This window comes from Populus alba, unplaced genomic scaffold, assembly GCF_005239225.2.
Source record: "Populus alba unplaced genomic scaffold, ASM523922v2 scaf18, whole genome shotgun sequence".
NCBI classification, from domain to species: domain Eukaryota; kingdom Viridiplantae; phylum Streptophyta; class Magnoliopsida; order Malpighiales; family Salicaceae; genus Populus; species Populus alba.
Window position 1 is genome coordinate 1,640,797 of NW_027340131.1, and position 13,819 is coordinate 1,654,615.

General features: G+C 35.6%; 2 protein-coding genes across 3 annotated transcripts; both read left to right on the plus strand.

Annotated features, from left to right (window-relative positions):
* The first annotated feature begins 4,726 nt into the window (after positions 1-4,726).
* LOC118056179 (autophagy-related protein 13a) lies at positions 4,727-8,884 on the plus strand. Its single transcript, XM_035068313.2, has 3 exons — positions 4,727-6,724; positions 6,833-7,014; positions 8,372-8,884. Exons 1-3 carry the CDS (start codon positions 5,363-5,365, stop codon positions 8,682-8,684), a joined length of 1,857 nt encoding a protein of 618 aa, XP_034924204.1. The 5' UTR covers positions 4,727-5,362; the 3' UTR covers positions 8,685-8,884.
* Positions 8,885-9,992: 1,108 nt separating this feature from the next.
* On the plus strand, positions 9,993-12,702 carry LOC118056186 (uncharacterized). Of its 2 annotated transcripts, none has more exons than XM_035068330.2 (5): positions 9,993-10,371; positions 10,459-11,409; positions 11,516-11,627; positions 12,194-12,289; positions 12,380-12,702. In XM_035068330.2, exons 1-5 carry the CDS (start codon positions 10,310-10,312, stop codon positions 12,461-12,463), a joined length of 1,305 nt encoding a protein of 434 aa, XP_034924221.1. In that variant the 5' UTR covers positions 9,993-10,309; the 3' UTR covers positions 12,464-12,702. The 2 variants fall into 2 exon arrangements, with proteins under 2 accessions (XP_034924221.1, XP_034924222.1); XM_035068331.2 differs by having other exon boundaries at positions 9,994-10,371; positions 10,462-11,409.
* The last annotated feature ends 1,117 nt before the right edge of the window (positions 12,703-13,819 follow it).

Sequence of the window (13,819 nt, forward strand, 5' to 3'; positions counted from 1 at the left end):
AACAATGTTAAACCAAGTTTTTAAATGTGATGATGTTTCCTCTCAGCTATTCTATTTTTCTTAGAGGTATGCAAATATGTTAACCTATGATATATTCTTGACTTTGATAAAAAAAAAAAAAACTTAGTAAATTATTTAGATAAGTATTCTTCTCCATTATCAATACAAAAATTTTTTAACTGAGCAAAAGAATAAATTTTCAACATAGGATTTAAATTTAAGAAAAGTGGCAAATGCTCTTGATTTATTATGTAAGGGATAAACCCAGAAAAACCTTAAACCCATAAATAAATAAATAAAAATACCTAATTTTTTTTAGAATTTTCTAATATCTAAAAAGGCTTATTTGACTATATATATAAAGTGAGATTAAAGGGAAAGGGCATAAGGGTGTGTTTTACCAAACACACCTTTAGCCAAAAGAAAATTAGGTCGGCTAAGCCCGAGGCACAGGTCCAGTTTGGCTCAACAGTTCATGTTTTCCCTTTTTTTATGGGCTGAATCTAGCTCAGCTTTATAGGTTGAACTTGATCTAATCGGCTCGACTAGGTCACTAACCCAAACTGGTGATCAAGTTGGCTATGCAATAGTAATAAAGTAATTAAATTAGCAAATGAGGAAAAAAGAAAGACTTACCTAACATGGCTGTTGCTAGAAGAGAAGTTGAGGTAGACGGTCGGGTGATGCTGGAGACTGGTGATTGGGCAACCGTCTCAACCTTTCTTGCATTCTTCTGTGTTTCTTTTTTTTCTCTGGTCTTTTTTTTCTTTCTATTCTCTCCCTTTTCATCTCTAGCTCTCTATGTATTTTTGTCCTCTCCCTCTCCCTCTCTCTCTTTACTAGTTTCTGTTGCTCATCATTGTCATGGAAAGGGAATGAAGGTTTTGGTCAAGGTCTAAGAGGGACTCACCATTGTTGCTAGTAGTACTAAGGGGGGTTGACTGCAACTACTGTTGAGAAGAGAAGGTTGATGCTAGAAATGCAGGGGTGTAGTTGGTGCAGGCAGTTAGTGCTTTCAGTAAAAAGGAAAAGAGGTGTGACCTATGGCCGAAATGGAGGAACCCTTCTGTTGCTTATGGTTGAAACTTGCTCATAGTTACTGAAGTTGAAGATGACATTGTTGTTATGATTGGTGTATGCTCACAGTGGTTAAAAAACTGCGACTGTTGGTGATGGTTGCACCTGTAGTGAGTGACTGGGCAACCTTAGTGGCATTCTTGTTGGATAACAGGTATGGTTTGTTAGAAGAATGAGAAGAAAGGGTGTTCTTTTTGGCATTAAAGAGCAAAAAATATATATATCCAGACTCTGAAGATAAGGGGGATGACAACATAGTTGGTTCATTTAGGTTTTTTTTTTTTTTTTTTTTTTTTGTAATGACCCACATTTTTATGTATGCACTAGGATCTGTATTCATAATACAAGAGTCCAATAGCATATGAGAAATAAAGTCTCAATCAAACTCGTTCTTTTTTTAAAATTTAAATTTGATTAGAATTTAAAATGAAATTTAAAAATGGATAACTATCATTATCTTGATGATCTATTTAAATCAAAGATTAGGAGAGAATGACAAAAATACATTATAGTCCCTAGTGTTTTTCACAAATTAACAAATCACACCTTTAACCAAAATCAATCCATGATCTTTTAATTTCAAATTTTAATCCCTTTAAACTTAAACTAAAAGCAAATGGGGCCAAAATGGGTTATAACACAAAACAAAAGGATGATTTATTTATAATTAGTGATGGAGAAATGTTATTGGAATACAAAATGGATTGAAGAACTGCATGTGAGGGACCTGTAAGTCAATAATGTTACTACTCAATAAAATTTTTCTTTTCAATGATTGTTGCTAGTCTGTGAATTTTATGAGGGAGACTTGCGTTGCCAATAATAGGATAAAATCCATTTTCATTATATCTATGGAATAGAGTTTTACCTGTATGATTCTTCTTCATAGTAAAGTTAGATCCAATAAGTATAAACTAACAGATATTTTCTAAACAAAACTTATTATTGACAAAAGATCAATGGATGTATATGGACATTAAAGGATTTTGATAAACAAAACTTAATGTTGTTTATTTGTAATGATATGGATTCAATGCTTTTAATTAACAAGCAGGTACCATTTTCTATGTTAATAGTTTCTTCTCCATTGAAAGACAGTTTTTAAGAGAGATTTTGATCATCAAATGCTATATTAGCATTAGCTTCATTATCTGTATATCATATTTGATGTTCATGTTGAGCATTTGACTTGATCACCATTGTTGCAAGTTTAAAGGGAGGATGACATCCTTGATATGCAAAATGAAATTTATGATAACAGTATAATCTATTATATCATAGATTTGGTATATGGAGCATGTAGCGATTGAATTTTGGCGTATAATGGATTAGCATAAGGAATGGATTTTCTAAGTAGGGGTGAGTAAAAAAACTAAAAAATCAATTAAACCAAGAAAACAAAAAAAAATAAAACCATGAAAAAAACCAATTAGAATATTTAAAAAATTGATCGGTTCAGTTAAAAAACCAAACAAAACCGAGCCAAACAAAAAAAACCGAGTCAAAACGAAAAAATCAAGCCAAGCCAAAAACCAAACCCATTAGAAATTACAAAAAAAAAACCCAAAAAACATTATAGTTTTTTTTATTTATTTAAAATAATCGAACCAAACCAAAAATAAGTCGGTTAAGTTTTAGTTTTTGTCATAAAATAACCGAAATGAACTGAACCAAAACCAGTCGATTTGAATCGGTTTCATTTTTTTTTTTTTAATTTAGTTTGGTTATTTTTAAGTAAAAACCGAATCAAACAAAAAATGATCACCCCTGTTGCTAAGAATTGCTTGGACAAGGAGCAAAAACTAATGATTTCTTATATGTTGGCAATGAGTTCTTATTAGCATCAAAATCAAAAGTATATTATACATTACTACCTAACATTAGTATCCAGAAGTGCTTTACTTCTAAATGATTCAACATTAAAATCTTCAAATGTAAAGTCCTTATCCTTATAAGCAAAATTAAAAGAAGTTATAAAATAGTTGAACTCTTAGTTAAGACCTTAAGTGATGAATGAAATTAAATCTTGATCATCAATGGATTTTTCAGCTGCAGAAAGTTGATTTTTCATATACTTAAAAAACCTTTTAAATATATGAAACATGATCTTGAACCTTGGGTGATAGTTTGTTATTAACGTTTTAGATGTGAAATACGAGTTTATGACTGGTTGAAAAATCTAGTTTTAAGAGTAATCCAAACTTGTTTGGATGTGTTTAAATCATTCACTGATACAATGATGTTTGGATGGATTAAGGATAATATAATACCAAGTAGAGCTTGATCTTTCTCATACGGGGTTATATAAGAAAGATTATGGGAATTATCAGCATTAATTTTTTAAAGGATGAGATCAGAGCCTTCCACAGACCCTAGAAGATCATTGCTATTAAGAAATGGTAGGAATTAAGACTGCCAACTTAGATAATTTAACCTATCGAGTTTGAAAGATGATGATGGTGAGGTGTAGAGAGTTGTTAATGTTGAAAACATTTGAAGATGAAAAGGAAGACAATATGCATAAGCGAATTCAGGAAAGAAGGATAACAGGAGTTAGAAGCTTCTAATACCAAGTTAGAAAAACAATAAGAAGATTGTTTGTAATATGTTTTTGGTCTGCTTACCAAAAACATTGTATATTGATTTGTATTTATATGTTACAGTATATCATAATGTAATAAAAGAAGGAGGCAAATGAGGAGCTAACTTAATTTATAGTTCTACAAGATTACTATAAAGATCCAGCAGAAGATGGAGCACCAAATTGTGCGTGAAGATCTATAATAGATGAGAAATTTTGATTTTGAATTTCCTTAACAGAAACCTCAACTTAGAATGAGGCAAATGTTCAGTAGCTTTGCTGGGCGGAAGATATCCCAAGTCCACCTACAGTGCGGTTTCAGCGAGCATCGAAGTCGCTGAGGCCCGTTTCAGTTACGAACAACCCATTCCTTAGAAAGCTAAACCCAAATGCGAAGAGCACCAGTAAGGAACTTGGACTTTTTAGCCCTCCCGTGGGCCGTGGCCCATTTTTGAATTCATTTGTTGTTTGGATAGAGTAGCGTCGTCACCACTCTTTATTGATTGATTTATTTTAATTAATTTAAGATTTATAGAAACTTGACACAACAACATGATTTGCCCTCACCTTGATAATCTTAATAATTGATGACTGGAAGGGGGGAGGAATATATTATAATATTTTAATAAAAATTAAAGGATAATGATGGTGTCGAAGGGGTAGTGCGCCGAGGGATACTGTGCGGCTGATCGTGATTCTTAATTTTTTTTTGTTTTAAATTAATTATTTGGTATTTTTGAATTATTTTAATATACTAATATTAAAAATAAAAAAAATATTATTTTATTATATTTATAAAGTAAAGAAACTTTGAAAATAAACGCTGACAGCCTGACACAATAATTCGTGAGAGAGAGAGAGAGAGAGAGAGAGGGAGGGGATTTTGAAATGAAAAGAGATGTGATGAGGAAGAGGCGTTCCATCATTACTTGATTTGTTTTGATAATAATTGTGAACTAATTTTCCATACCCATTTCTTTCTTTAACAACAGTACTACTGCCGGAAGGAATTCTGGGATTCTCCTTTTATTATTATTATTATTATTATTATTATTACTTGGATTGTTTTACGTCTCTCTTCCGGCAAAGGAAATTAAATTAAACTCTTCTCTTTCACGTCTTATTTTAACGTTGCGGGTAAGTTTTCAATTCCTTCCTTCTTTTTAAACATTTATTTATTTCTTTATTTATATACGGCAATCATTATACAGGAGATTGCTCTCTTTTGCTCTGCTTGCCTTATCGCATCAAGATCCCCCTCCCCAGTTCTGAATCTGTCCTTCATACTAACACGGCACGTTCGATCAACATTTCATTTATCCATCGATCTATCGCCATCGGCTTGCTGTGATCTGTTAGCTTTACCATGCTTCTGATGACTCATTAATCCTTTCTTCCCCATTTTCTTATATTTTTTTCTCTCCTCTTTTTTTTTTTAATTTTTTTTTTCAATTCTCACACGCTTCTTTTGTATGTTAATTTGACGAGCAGAGCTACAAATCTATTCCTACCATCATTTGTTCTTGCTCCTCCTCCACACCCACATTTCTTTTCTTTGTTTTTTTCCTTCTTTTATCCAAATTAATCCTCTTGTTTACCTCTAACCCCAAAAAAAGAGAAGGGAAGGGAAGGGAATTGCGGTTTTATCGTCTTGATTTAGGGTCATATACACCACCACCGGGATCTCAAAGTTGGATTAGCACCATGGATATGCATGGTAATTCTCACCCTGATTCTGGAAAACTAGAACAAATTATTTCCCAGTTTCTATTGAAGAGCTTGCACATCATCTTGGACTCAAGAATCCCTTCTCTTCATCCCCATGATCGCAGCAGGGAACTTTCTTCCACTTCTCGTGTCAAAAAGAGCGACAAATGGTTCAATTTAGTTCTCGGAGACCGCCCTGCTGCTCTCGATAACTTGAATTTTTGGCACAGAAATCTCACGGATCCCATGATAATTGATGTACTACTTGTTCGCCAACCGTCTACTCCGTCTACATCCATGGACAATTTGTATGCTGGGACATCTGTGGAGACAGTTATAGAGAGGTGGGTTGTTCAGTATGAGTCACTGCGGGTTATGCCTCCCCAGACCGGTGAAAATTCTGCCTCTTACAAGAAGACATATAAGAAGTCCATCATACTTTTACGCTCTCTTTACTCTCATATGAGGCTTCTCCCCGCATACAGGGTCTTTCGCCAGCTAAGCTCATCTTCTCAAACTTACAATTTCCATATCATTTACAAAGTTTCTTCATTTTGCGAACCGTTCTCCAGGGCTGATGAGGAAGCAATGAAGGAGCTCAGTTTTGTCCCCGTTGAGGCCCTTCCTGGCCGCCTTTGTGTATCTGTGACCTATCGTTCGACACTATCTGATTTCAAGCTTGAGCCCGTGACAACGATGACACCAAAGATTATAATGGACTATGTCGGTAGCCCTACCACAGACCCTCTTAGGTCTTTACCCTCTTCAGAGAAGGGCGTGGGTGCTACGTCCTTTCTATTGAGAGGAATGCAACCACATGTTTCTTCTCCTTTTCCACGCCCGCATAGCTGGACAAGCGGCTTCCATAGAGCAGCTCATATGGTGAACCAACCTGTTGGTGGATCTCCGCCAGCTTATCGCACATCTCGCATGCCATGTGATTTTCCATCCCCCTCTAATGATATGTACGGTAATAGAGTCCAAAACTATAGACCATCAACTCCTCAAAAGGCCAATTATCACGATGAGTACCAGCTTTCTCCTCCATTCTCATCATCTATGTCCCCTTCTACGCCAACGCACTTCTACACCGGTAGTCCTGTCCTAGCTCGTGATACTTCAGAAACTGCACCCGTTACTATTCCACTTCCTATATCAGGCGGCAGAAGTTCGAGATACCTTTCTCCTAACTTTTCTGATTCGAGTAGGCATTCTCTTCCACCTTTATCTCCCAGAAGCACAAGGCATGATTCATCATCACAGGAGTCTCCTTCTGGAATTCGATCAATCAAGAAATTAGAAGCTATAAGGATTGCAGAGTTAAACTCTGGCAATGTAAATCATTATTCTGGTCAGAAGGTAGTCTCTGCTCTCATCAATCTGTTTTTAAGTGGTTTTTTTCCTGCTTGAAAACTTCAGCCATCAAATTATGTTTTGACTGGTGTCTCTAATTTCAATTCTTTTTAGTTAAAAGATAGCAAAGATGATTCAGGGCGGTTCTCAGGATTGTTATCTTCTAGTGGCTCTCCACGCGTTGGTTTTTCCAGAAGTTCAAGTAGATTATCTTTCCAAGATGACTTAGATGATGATGATGATTTCTCGTGTCCTTTTGATGTTGATGATGTTGATACATCAGATTCTCATGCCAGGTACTTTGAAATTGCAGGCATAAGTAGTGTTTACCTAACTGTATATGGAGTGCTTAACTATACGAATCCATAGGGTTGGTTTGTATTCCATATTTTATTCACATGTGCATATTTTCAGTATGATCATCTCTTCTATGTTGGCTGCGTGTTTAGTTTGTAATCTACTGCAAAGCCTTGCGAGTGGTCTCTAGATTGCATGGAATTCTTCTTCTGGAAGATAGTTCCATGGTTGCAGTTTGTTGCAGTTTTCTCAGAGTAGTTTTGTTATAAAGTCCATCTATATTGTTGTTTCCTTGTTTAATTTGATGATGATGCGGAATGCTCAATTTGAAATTGCATCTACCTTTGTCAAGGTTCACTCTGTTACTGAATAATTCTTGATAACTAATTAATTAAACTAAATCTGATATCAGTTTATCCTTGACATCTAGCGCTATGTGCTTTTCCAACATGAAAAATTTAGTGCTGCGTCATTTTCCTCTTGTTGGAGAAGCTTGCCTTAAGTTTTCAAGTGTGTAACTATTGTGATTCCTCGGTTTTACTTGCTGTCCTACCGGAGAAACACCCATTAGCTCAGTATATGGAATTTCTCATCTGCTTAAATGTCAATTCTTCTTCTTATTTAAGGCTGAATTGATTATAAGAAGCTTGAAAAATATCTATCATCCCTTTCTTGCTCAATAAGTTCTCATGGTTTTAGATCACAATTGTATGTGACGCAAGAGGGCTTACAGGTTTCTTGAGCACATATTGTTTAAATTCAAGCAAATGGTCCCTGAGGTGTGGATTTCATTAAAAAAATAGTTTTCAATGAATCTAGATTGCAAGTTTCATAGAAAAGGCTAAATTACCCGAAATTACCCTGAACTGAGCCCATGAATTTAATTTTTTTGATTTGAGTGCTATGAGCTATTTTTTGGTAAAAAATTGGCCCCTGACATGTGTTGTGTTTCTAAACTATTATCAGTAGGTAAAATTAATGGAAAGACCTATTTTTAATCAAAAAATAGTTTGAGGATCTTGGTAGTGTAGTTACCTTTCCTTTATCATCTTGGTTGCTTTGTGATCCTTTTCCTTGATGGCCCCACCACCTCAGATATGTGGATCAAAGAAAGCTAGCATAACTTGTTGGCAGTTTGGCACAACTTAGCTCCATGATTTCTTCTCTTGATGAAGTTTGAGATAAAACTCAACGGGGGATTCATCATTTTGTTTGTGCATTTGCTCAAGTTCATCTGTTTATGACGCTTCTCTTTTCAATCCTGAGGCCGAGGCTTAATGTTTTTGCTTCTAGACTGCTCATGTTTTTTTCATCACCACCATAATCTTATTTTTGTATTTTCTTTTGAGTATACAGTCAGAACCTTTATGGGAAGAAAAACTTGGAGTCCAGTTCCCACGCTGCATCAATAGGGAAAAAATCTCAAGATGCAGCCGTTGGTATCCTTGTTCACATGCTGAGGACAGCACCTCCGCTGCGTCAAGATCCAAGCTGTTACTCATCCCACTCCTTGAGGACTAATGTAGAGGAAGGGATGAGCACAGCTTCTGGGTTTTTTTTGCCGAGAAAGACGGCAGATGCGCTGGAAGAGCTCCGGAGTTACAGAGAAATGAAAGACCTCTTGCTCTCCAAGAGTGGAACTCGGGTGGTCAGCAAAGAAGAAGCATAATTGCAGCTGGTTCTGGGAGGTTCATTGTCTTAGAGAGACTTTGATTTGTTAAGGGAAAGGTAAAATAATAAACAGCAGAAGCTCCAACATAACGCAGTTAATCTTACGTTTATAACATAACAGATCATTTTCTGGAGAGAGATTGACATATTATGTACATATCAATTCATGATAGAAATTTGTAATGTTGATCAAGTCAATTACCGGATTTAGGGACCGTTTGGTAGTGCGTTTAGTCAAATTTTGAATTTTTTTTTTTAATTAAAATTGAGTTCGGTTTGTACTTTTTGGATCGTTTTGATGTGCTAATATCAAAAATAATTTTTAAAAAATGAAAAAACATCATTGGCATATATTTCGACACAAAAAGCTATTTGAAAAGCAACCACTACCACACTACCAAACATGCTCTAAGTGGATGCTGCCTCGTACACTCTCCCTTTCACCACCTTGCGCCTGCATACATAATAAATTGTTTAGGGAATGCGGGGAAGGTCTTCATTGTGAACTGTCAAAAAATTGGGAGAGCTTTGGAAACCCTAAGAAGACAAGTTCAAAGGGAATGGTTAAACTATAGTTATCATCATAACCAGTTTGGATTAGTGGGATGATATCGGCTAGTCTAGACCAGGTTTGCTTTTAAATCGTCTAGGAGTTGGACTTTATAAAACCCCAATGATTTATAATTCCTTTTAATTTTTCTTTTTCAAAACAATATTTCATTAAAAAAAAATTAATAAATTGATTTGTTGAGTTAATTTGCGATTAAACTTTAAATATATATATATATATATATATATATATATATATATATTTTAAATCTAAGTTTTGTAGCTGTACAAACTTTATTATAATTGAATTAATATTGATTGAATTTATATATTTTGAAAAGATAAATTTTATTTTATTTTTTATATTATCCTCAGTTCCTCACCTTTATGAAATATTTTTTTAAAAATAGTTTTAATATTAATAAATCAGAGGAGCTGCTACTTATTTATTTTTATACCATTTTTAAATATTAAATTAATTTTTTTTACATTTAAATTAGTTTTAAATATAAGATTTTATTAAAAAATTTAAATTGAATTCAATTAAATACTTTGTTAAAAAATATATATTTAAGAACTCTACAAATAATTTTTTATGATAACTCACAAGTGAGAGATATCAATATAAATGAAATTATAAATTAACTTCATCACTTATCTACGCAAAAATTAATTTTATTACTTCATATTTTGCGCTTTTTGATTTTTTGGGAACAGAATACATAAATAAATTAAAGCACTATTCATTATCGTTTTAAACATTATTAGGATTATTAATCAAGACAGAAACTAAATTAGTAAACACCAACACGGAGTGAAGTGGGAGGCGAGCAGTGGGCAGTAGACAGGCAATGGTCCGATTGGGACTGGGATTAACTAGGGTTTTCTCGTCTTCTACTGAAGTTTTCTTCTACCGCTTTGCTTGTTAGTCTTCTCTTTCTGCACTGCTGTGCTGCTGATATATCCTATTCTTATTTGGTTGCTTCAAAGTTTCACAGTAATTGCTGCCTGGTACACCATAATCATATCATGCAATGCTGAATGGAGAGAATATAATTAAAGAAGAAAAAAAAGATGGATTCTTCTGTAAATTGTCCCTTTTGTCATCTAACCCTTCCTTCGTCACAGCTTCAAAGGTAAATATTCCCTTTTCCTTTTCTTTCCTTTTTTTTTTTGGTTGATAGATTGTTTAAAATGCATTTGATTTGATTATGCACAAATAGCAGGCATGCCAACAGCCACTTTGACGAGGATGATGGTCTTGCTGAAAAGGATGAGCAACTTGCAAGGGACCTGGAATTGGCCCAACAACTTTCTATTCAGCCCCCTTCTTCTACATTCACACTCCAAGAGAACAACACCATGGATGAAAAGATTTCTTGTTTGATTGCTTTGCAGTATAGGAGCTCCTTTTACCATGTCAAATCCCCTGGTGGTTTGATCTCCTTGTTGTCCAACTGTTTCGAATTAGATGCTGATACCAACACCACTGTCTTGTTGTCTGGATATGTTGACCATTTTCAGAGCTTGGCTTCTGAAGATGCTGGCTGGGGTTGTGGTTGGCGTAATATCCAAATGCTTAGCTCCCATTTGCTTTCCCATAGGCATGATGCTAGTGAGCTTTTGTTCGGTGGCTCTGGTTTTGTCCCTGACATTCCGTTTCTTCAGAGATGGCTTGAGATTGCCTGGGAAAAAGGTTTTGATGCCCTTGGCTCTCATCATTTCAACAATTCTGTCTATGGTTCTAAACATTGGATTGGAACTACTGAATGTGCTGCCATTTTTCGCTCTTTTGGCCTTCGTGCTAGGATTGTAGATTTTGGCCCTAAGGAATTGCAAAGCTTTTTTCTTTCCGTTCCTGGTACCAGTCTTACCCCACCTGTTGTGACAGCCAATGCCAGTGACAAGAGAAAAGCCTTTCAGGTTTATGGACCCATGGATAGATATTTGGTGGGACGAAATAGTGATGTTTCACAGCTAGACTCCATTGTGAATGATCAGTCTCAGTCCTCTACCAATTACGTGGCTGGTGGAAGTGATCAGTCTATGGCAAATAGATTTCCGAGAAAGAAAGAGGGTCATCAGGTTCTCCTCGACTGGGTTTGGAATTATTTTTCAGAGGAAAGCTTAACCACATCTGTCCAAAATCGACATGTTGTCATCACCAACAGAGTGTAAGCTATTCTTTCCATGCATCTTATTTTTTGCCTTATGGTTTTATCAAATAGGAAAGTTGTGATTCTGGAATTGATTCAAGTTGTTTACAACATCAACGAGCAGACCCTTGTACTTCCAACATGATGGTCACTCAAGAACTATTGTTGGGATTCAATTCAGACGTCAACAGAATGGAGTGCCACAGCACAACCTCTTAATTTTGGACCCTGCTCATGTTAGTAATAAACCTCCTGCGTTTTTTGGCTTGATTATTGAACATATAATAAAGGACATTAAAATATTCAAAAGCTTCAACATGCTTCCCTATTGATGTCTTTCTGTAATTATTCGTATGGGAATTTGGGCTGTTATGTGCATTGAACCTTGCATCTCATCCATTTACTAGAATAATTTTTTGGTTCCATCTTTTTTTCCTCTTTGGCCTTAATATTACCATCGAACCCAGGAAAAATAATGTTCTTTCTACCATCCCTCAAATATCCTGAGGTTTGAGCTAAGCTAAAATTCTAGCATTTCTATCTTGATACATTTCTGCTAAGAAACTGCTTGTCACATAAATTGTGGGAGGGACATTGTTTTTTGGAAAAAAGTTAATTGTTGTGGGAAGGACATGAATCCTATAATTTGTGGTTTTTTAAATGTTTGATCCAAATGAAAAAAGTTCAGTTTGGAAATCTTTGTTTTGTATAGACAGGAAAATTGAGATTGTCAAAACGGTGCATATATTTTCTTGTGATTTCTACTATATTTATCTGGTTTTATTCTGTATTGCAAAAATAGAGAACTGTAGCTCTAGAAAGATCACTTAGAGAAAATGCTGGATGGAAGAAGCTAATAAAAAGAGGAGCTCACACATTGAAGAAGCCCCAATACCAGGTTCTACTCCTCTAGTCAACCTATCTTTTCTCTTGTTATTTCTCGTGGAAGCTTCAACTAGGATTTTTTATCCTTCCTTTTTCTTTCCAGTTGTGCTACATTGATCCTGGGATAGCAATTGGAGAGGAGATGGAGCAGCTCAAGAAAATAGACAGTGTCTTCATTGAATTTTAGAAGAATATTTTGAAGTTTTGTGCCCCTCTTTTATCCTTGTCCATTGGTAATTATATCTCATCCTTCTCTCTTTGATGATGAAAATGAAAACATGTGCATCAACATCATGCTTTGACTTGTATTTAGTATATACTGTTCACGCAGCAAAGTGACTTAAATGTATTTAGTATATATTGTTCACGCAGTGAAGTGACTTGTGTGATGGAAGAGGAATATCAATTTTCTGTCGAGTTCTGGAACTGGTATAATCTCGAATGTACTCCGTCAGATGCCACTATTAGAGCTGAGTGGCTACCCATCTCAACAATCTCACCTTTATTCTTTACGGCTAGTGTATGAGTTTTTAACAGTAGAAAGCCTGAGTGCAACTGTAATTTTTGTGGTTGTGTACGAGCCCCTGTTGTCATTCAGGTTTAGAGATCCCAAAGCACTCAATATGGATCGTTCAGGCTCAGTTTTAAGGGCATTCGTTGCTTCATTTAGGAGCAAATTGCAGGCCTTTTTAGGAGGGTTCTGTTACGTACCTAGTCGCTAAGAATTGGTGCGTTATATGAAAAGAAGAAGAGTAGAAGATGTGCAGAGTTGACAACATCTGCAGCACGCAACTACTATAAAACACAGATCAAGAGAATCATATGGGTATGAAAAATAGAGAATACAGTCAATTCAGTCTCATCTCTTCTATCTCGAATTCTCTCTAACAATTTTTTTGTTCTTCACCTCATTTCTTCTTTACTTGTTAAGAAACCTTAACAGGTTCTAGTAATGGCTATCCTTTGTTTTTGTCGACCCGAAAGCAGGCAGCCCTTCTATCATATCCATCAGGCAAATTACAAACAAACTGGTGTATATTCGCCTCCCTCGATACCTTCGCTATTTCGGTTTCAGAAGCCCCTTCATTCCCATAGATGATATTGTCTCTGATTAAGTCCTCAGTTTTCGCCTCCCTTGATACCTTCCCACCCACGTTGTCTCCCCAACTTTGTCAGACTGTATTCTCTTATATCCTTCTTTACAATTATAACCTTTCATTCCCCAGGGTCATCGATTCTTAACAAAAGGGCCAAAACTGAGGACTTTCCTGATCCACTTGGCCCTGCAAGTGCCGCCTTTAATCCAGCTTCAATTTGTAAGCTGAAGTTGCGGATAACTTTCACTTCTGGTCGTAGTGGGTAGTTGAATTGGATGTTCTGAAATTCAATTATCCCCATGATCTTTTCAAGATCTGGGCTCTTTGGAACATCTAGTTCAATTTCGGTCTCTCTTTCAAGGGTTTTGAATGCAGGAGTCAGTACACCAATGGGAGAGATGACAACGGGGATGAGTGTCTATAATTCTGTGATTGGAGGTACTGCG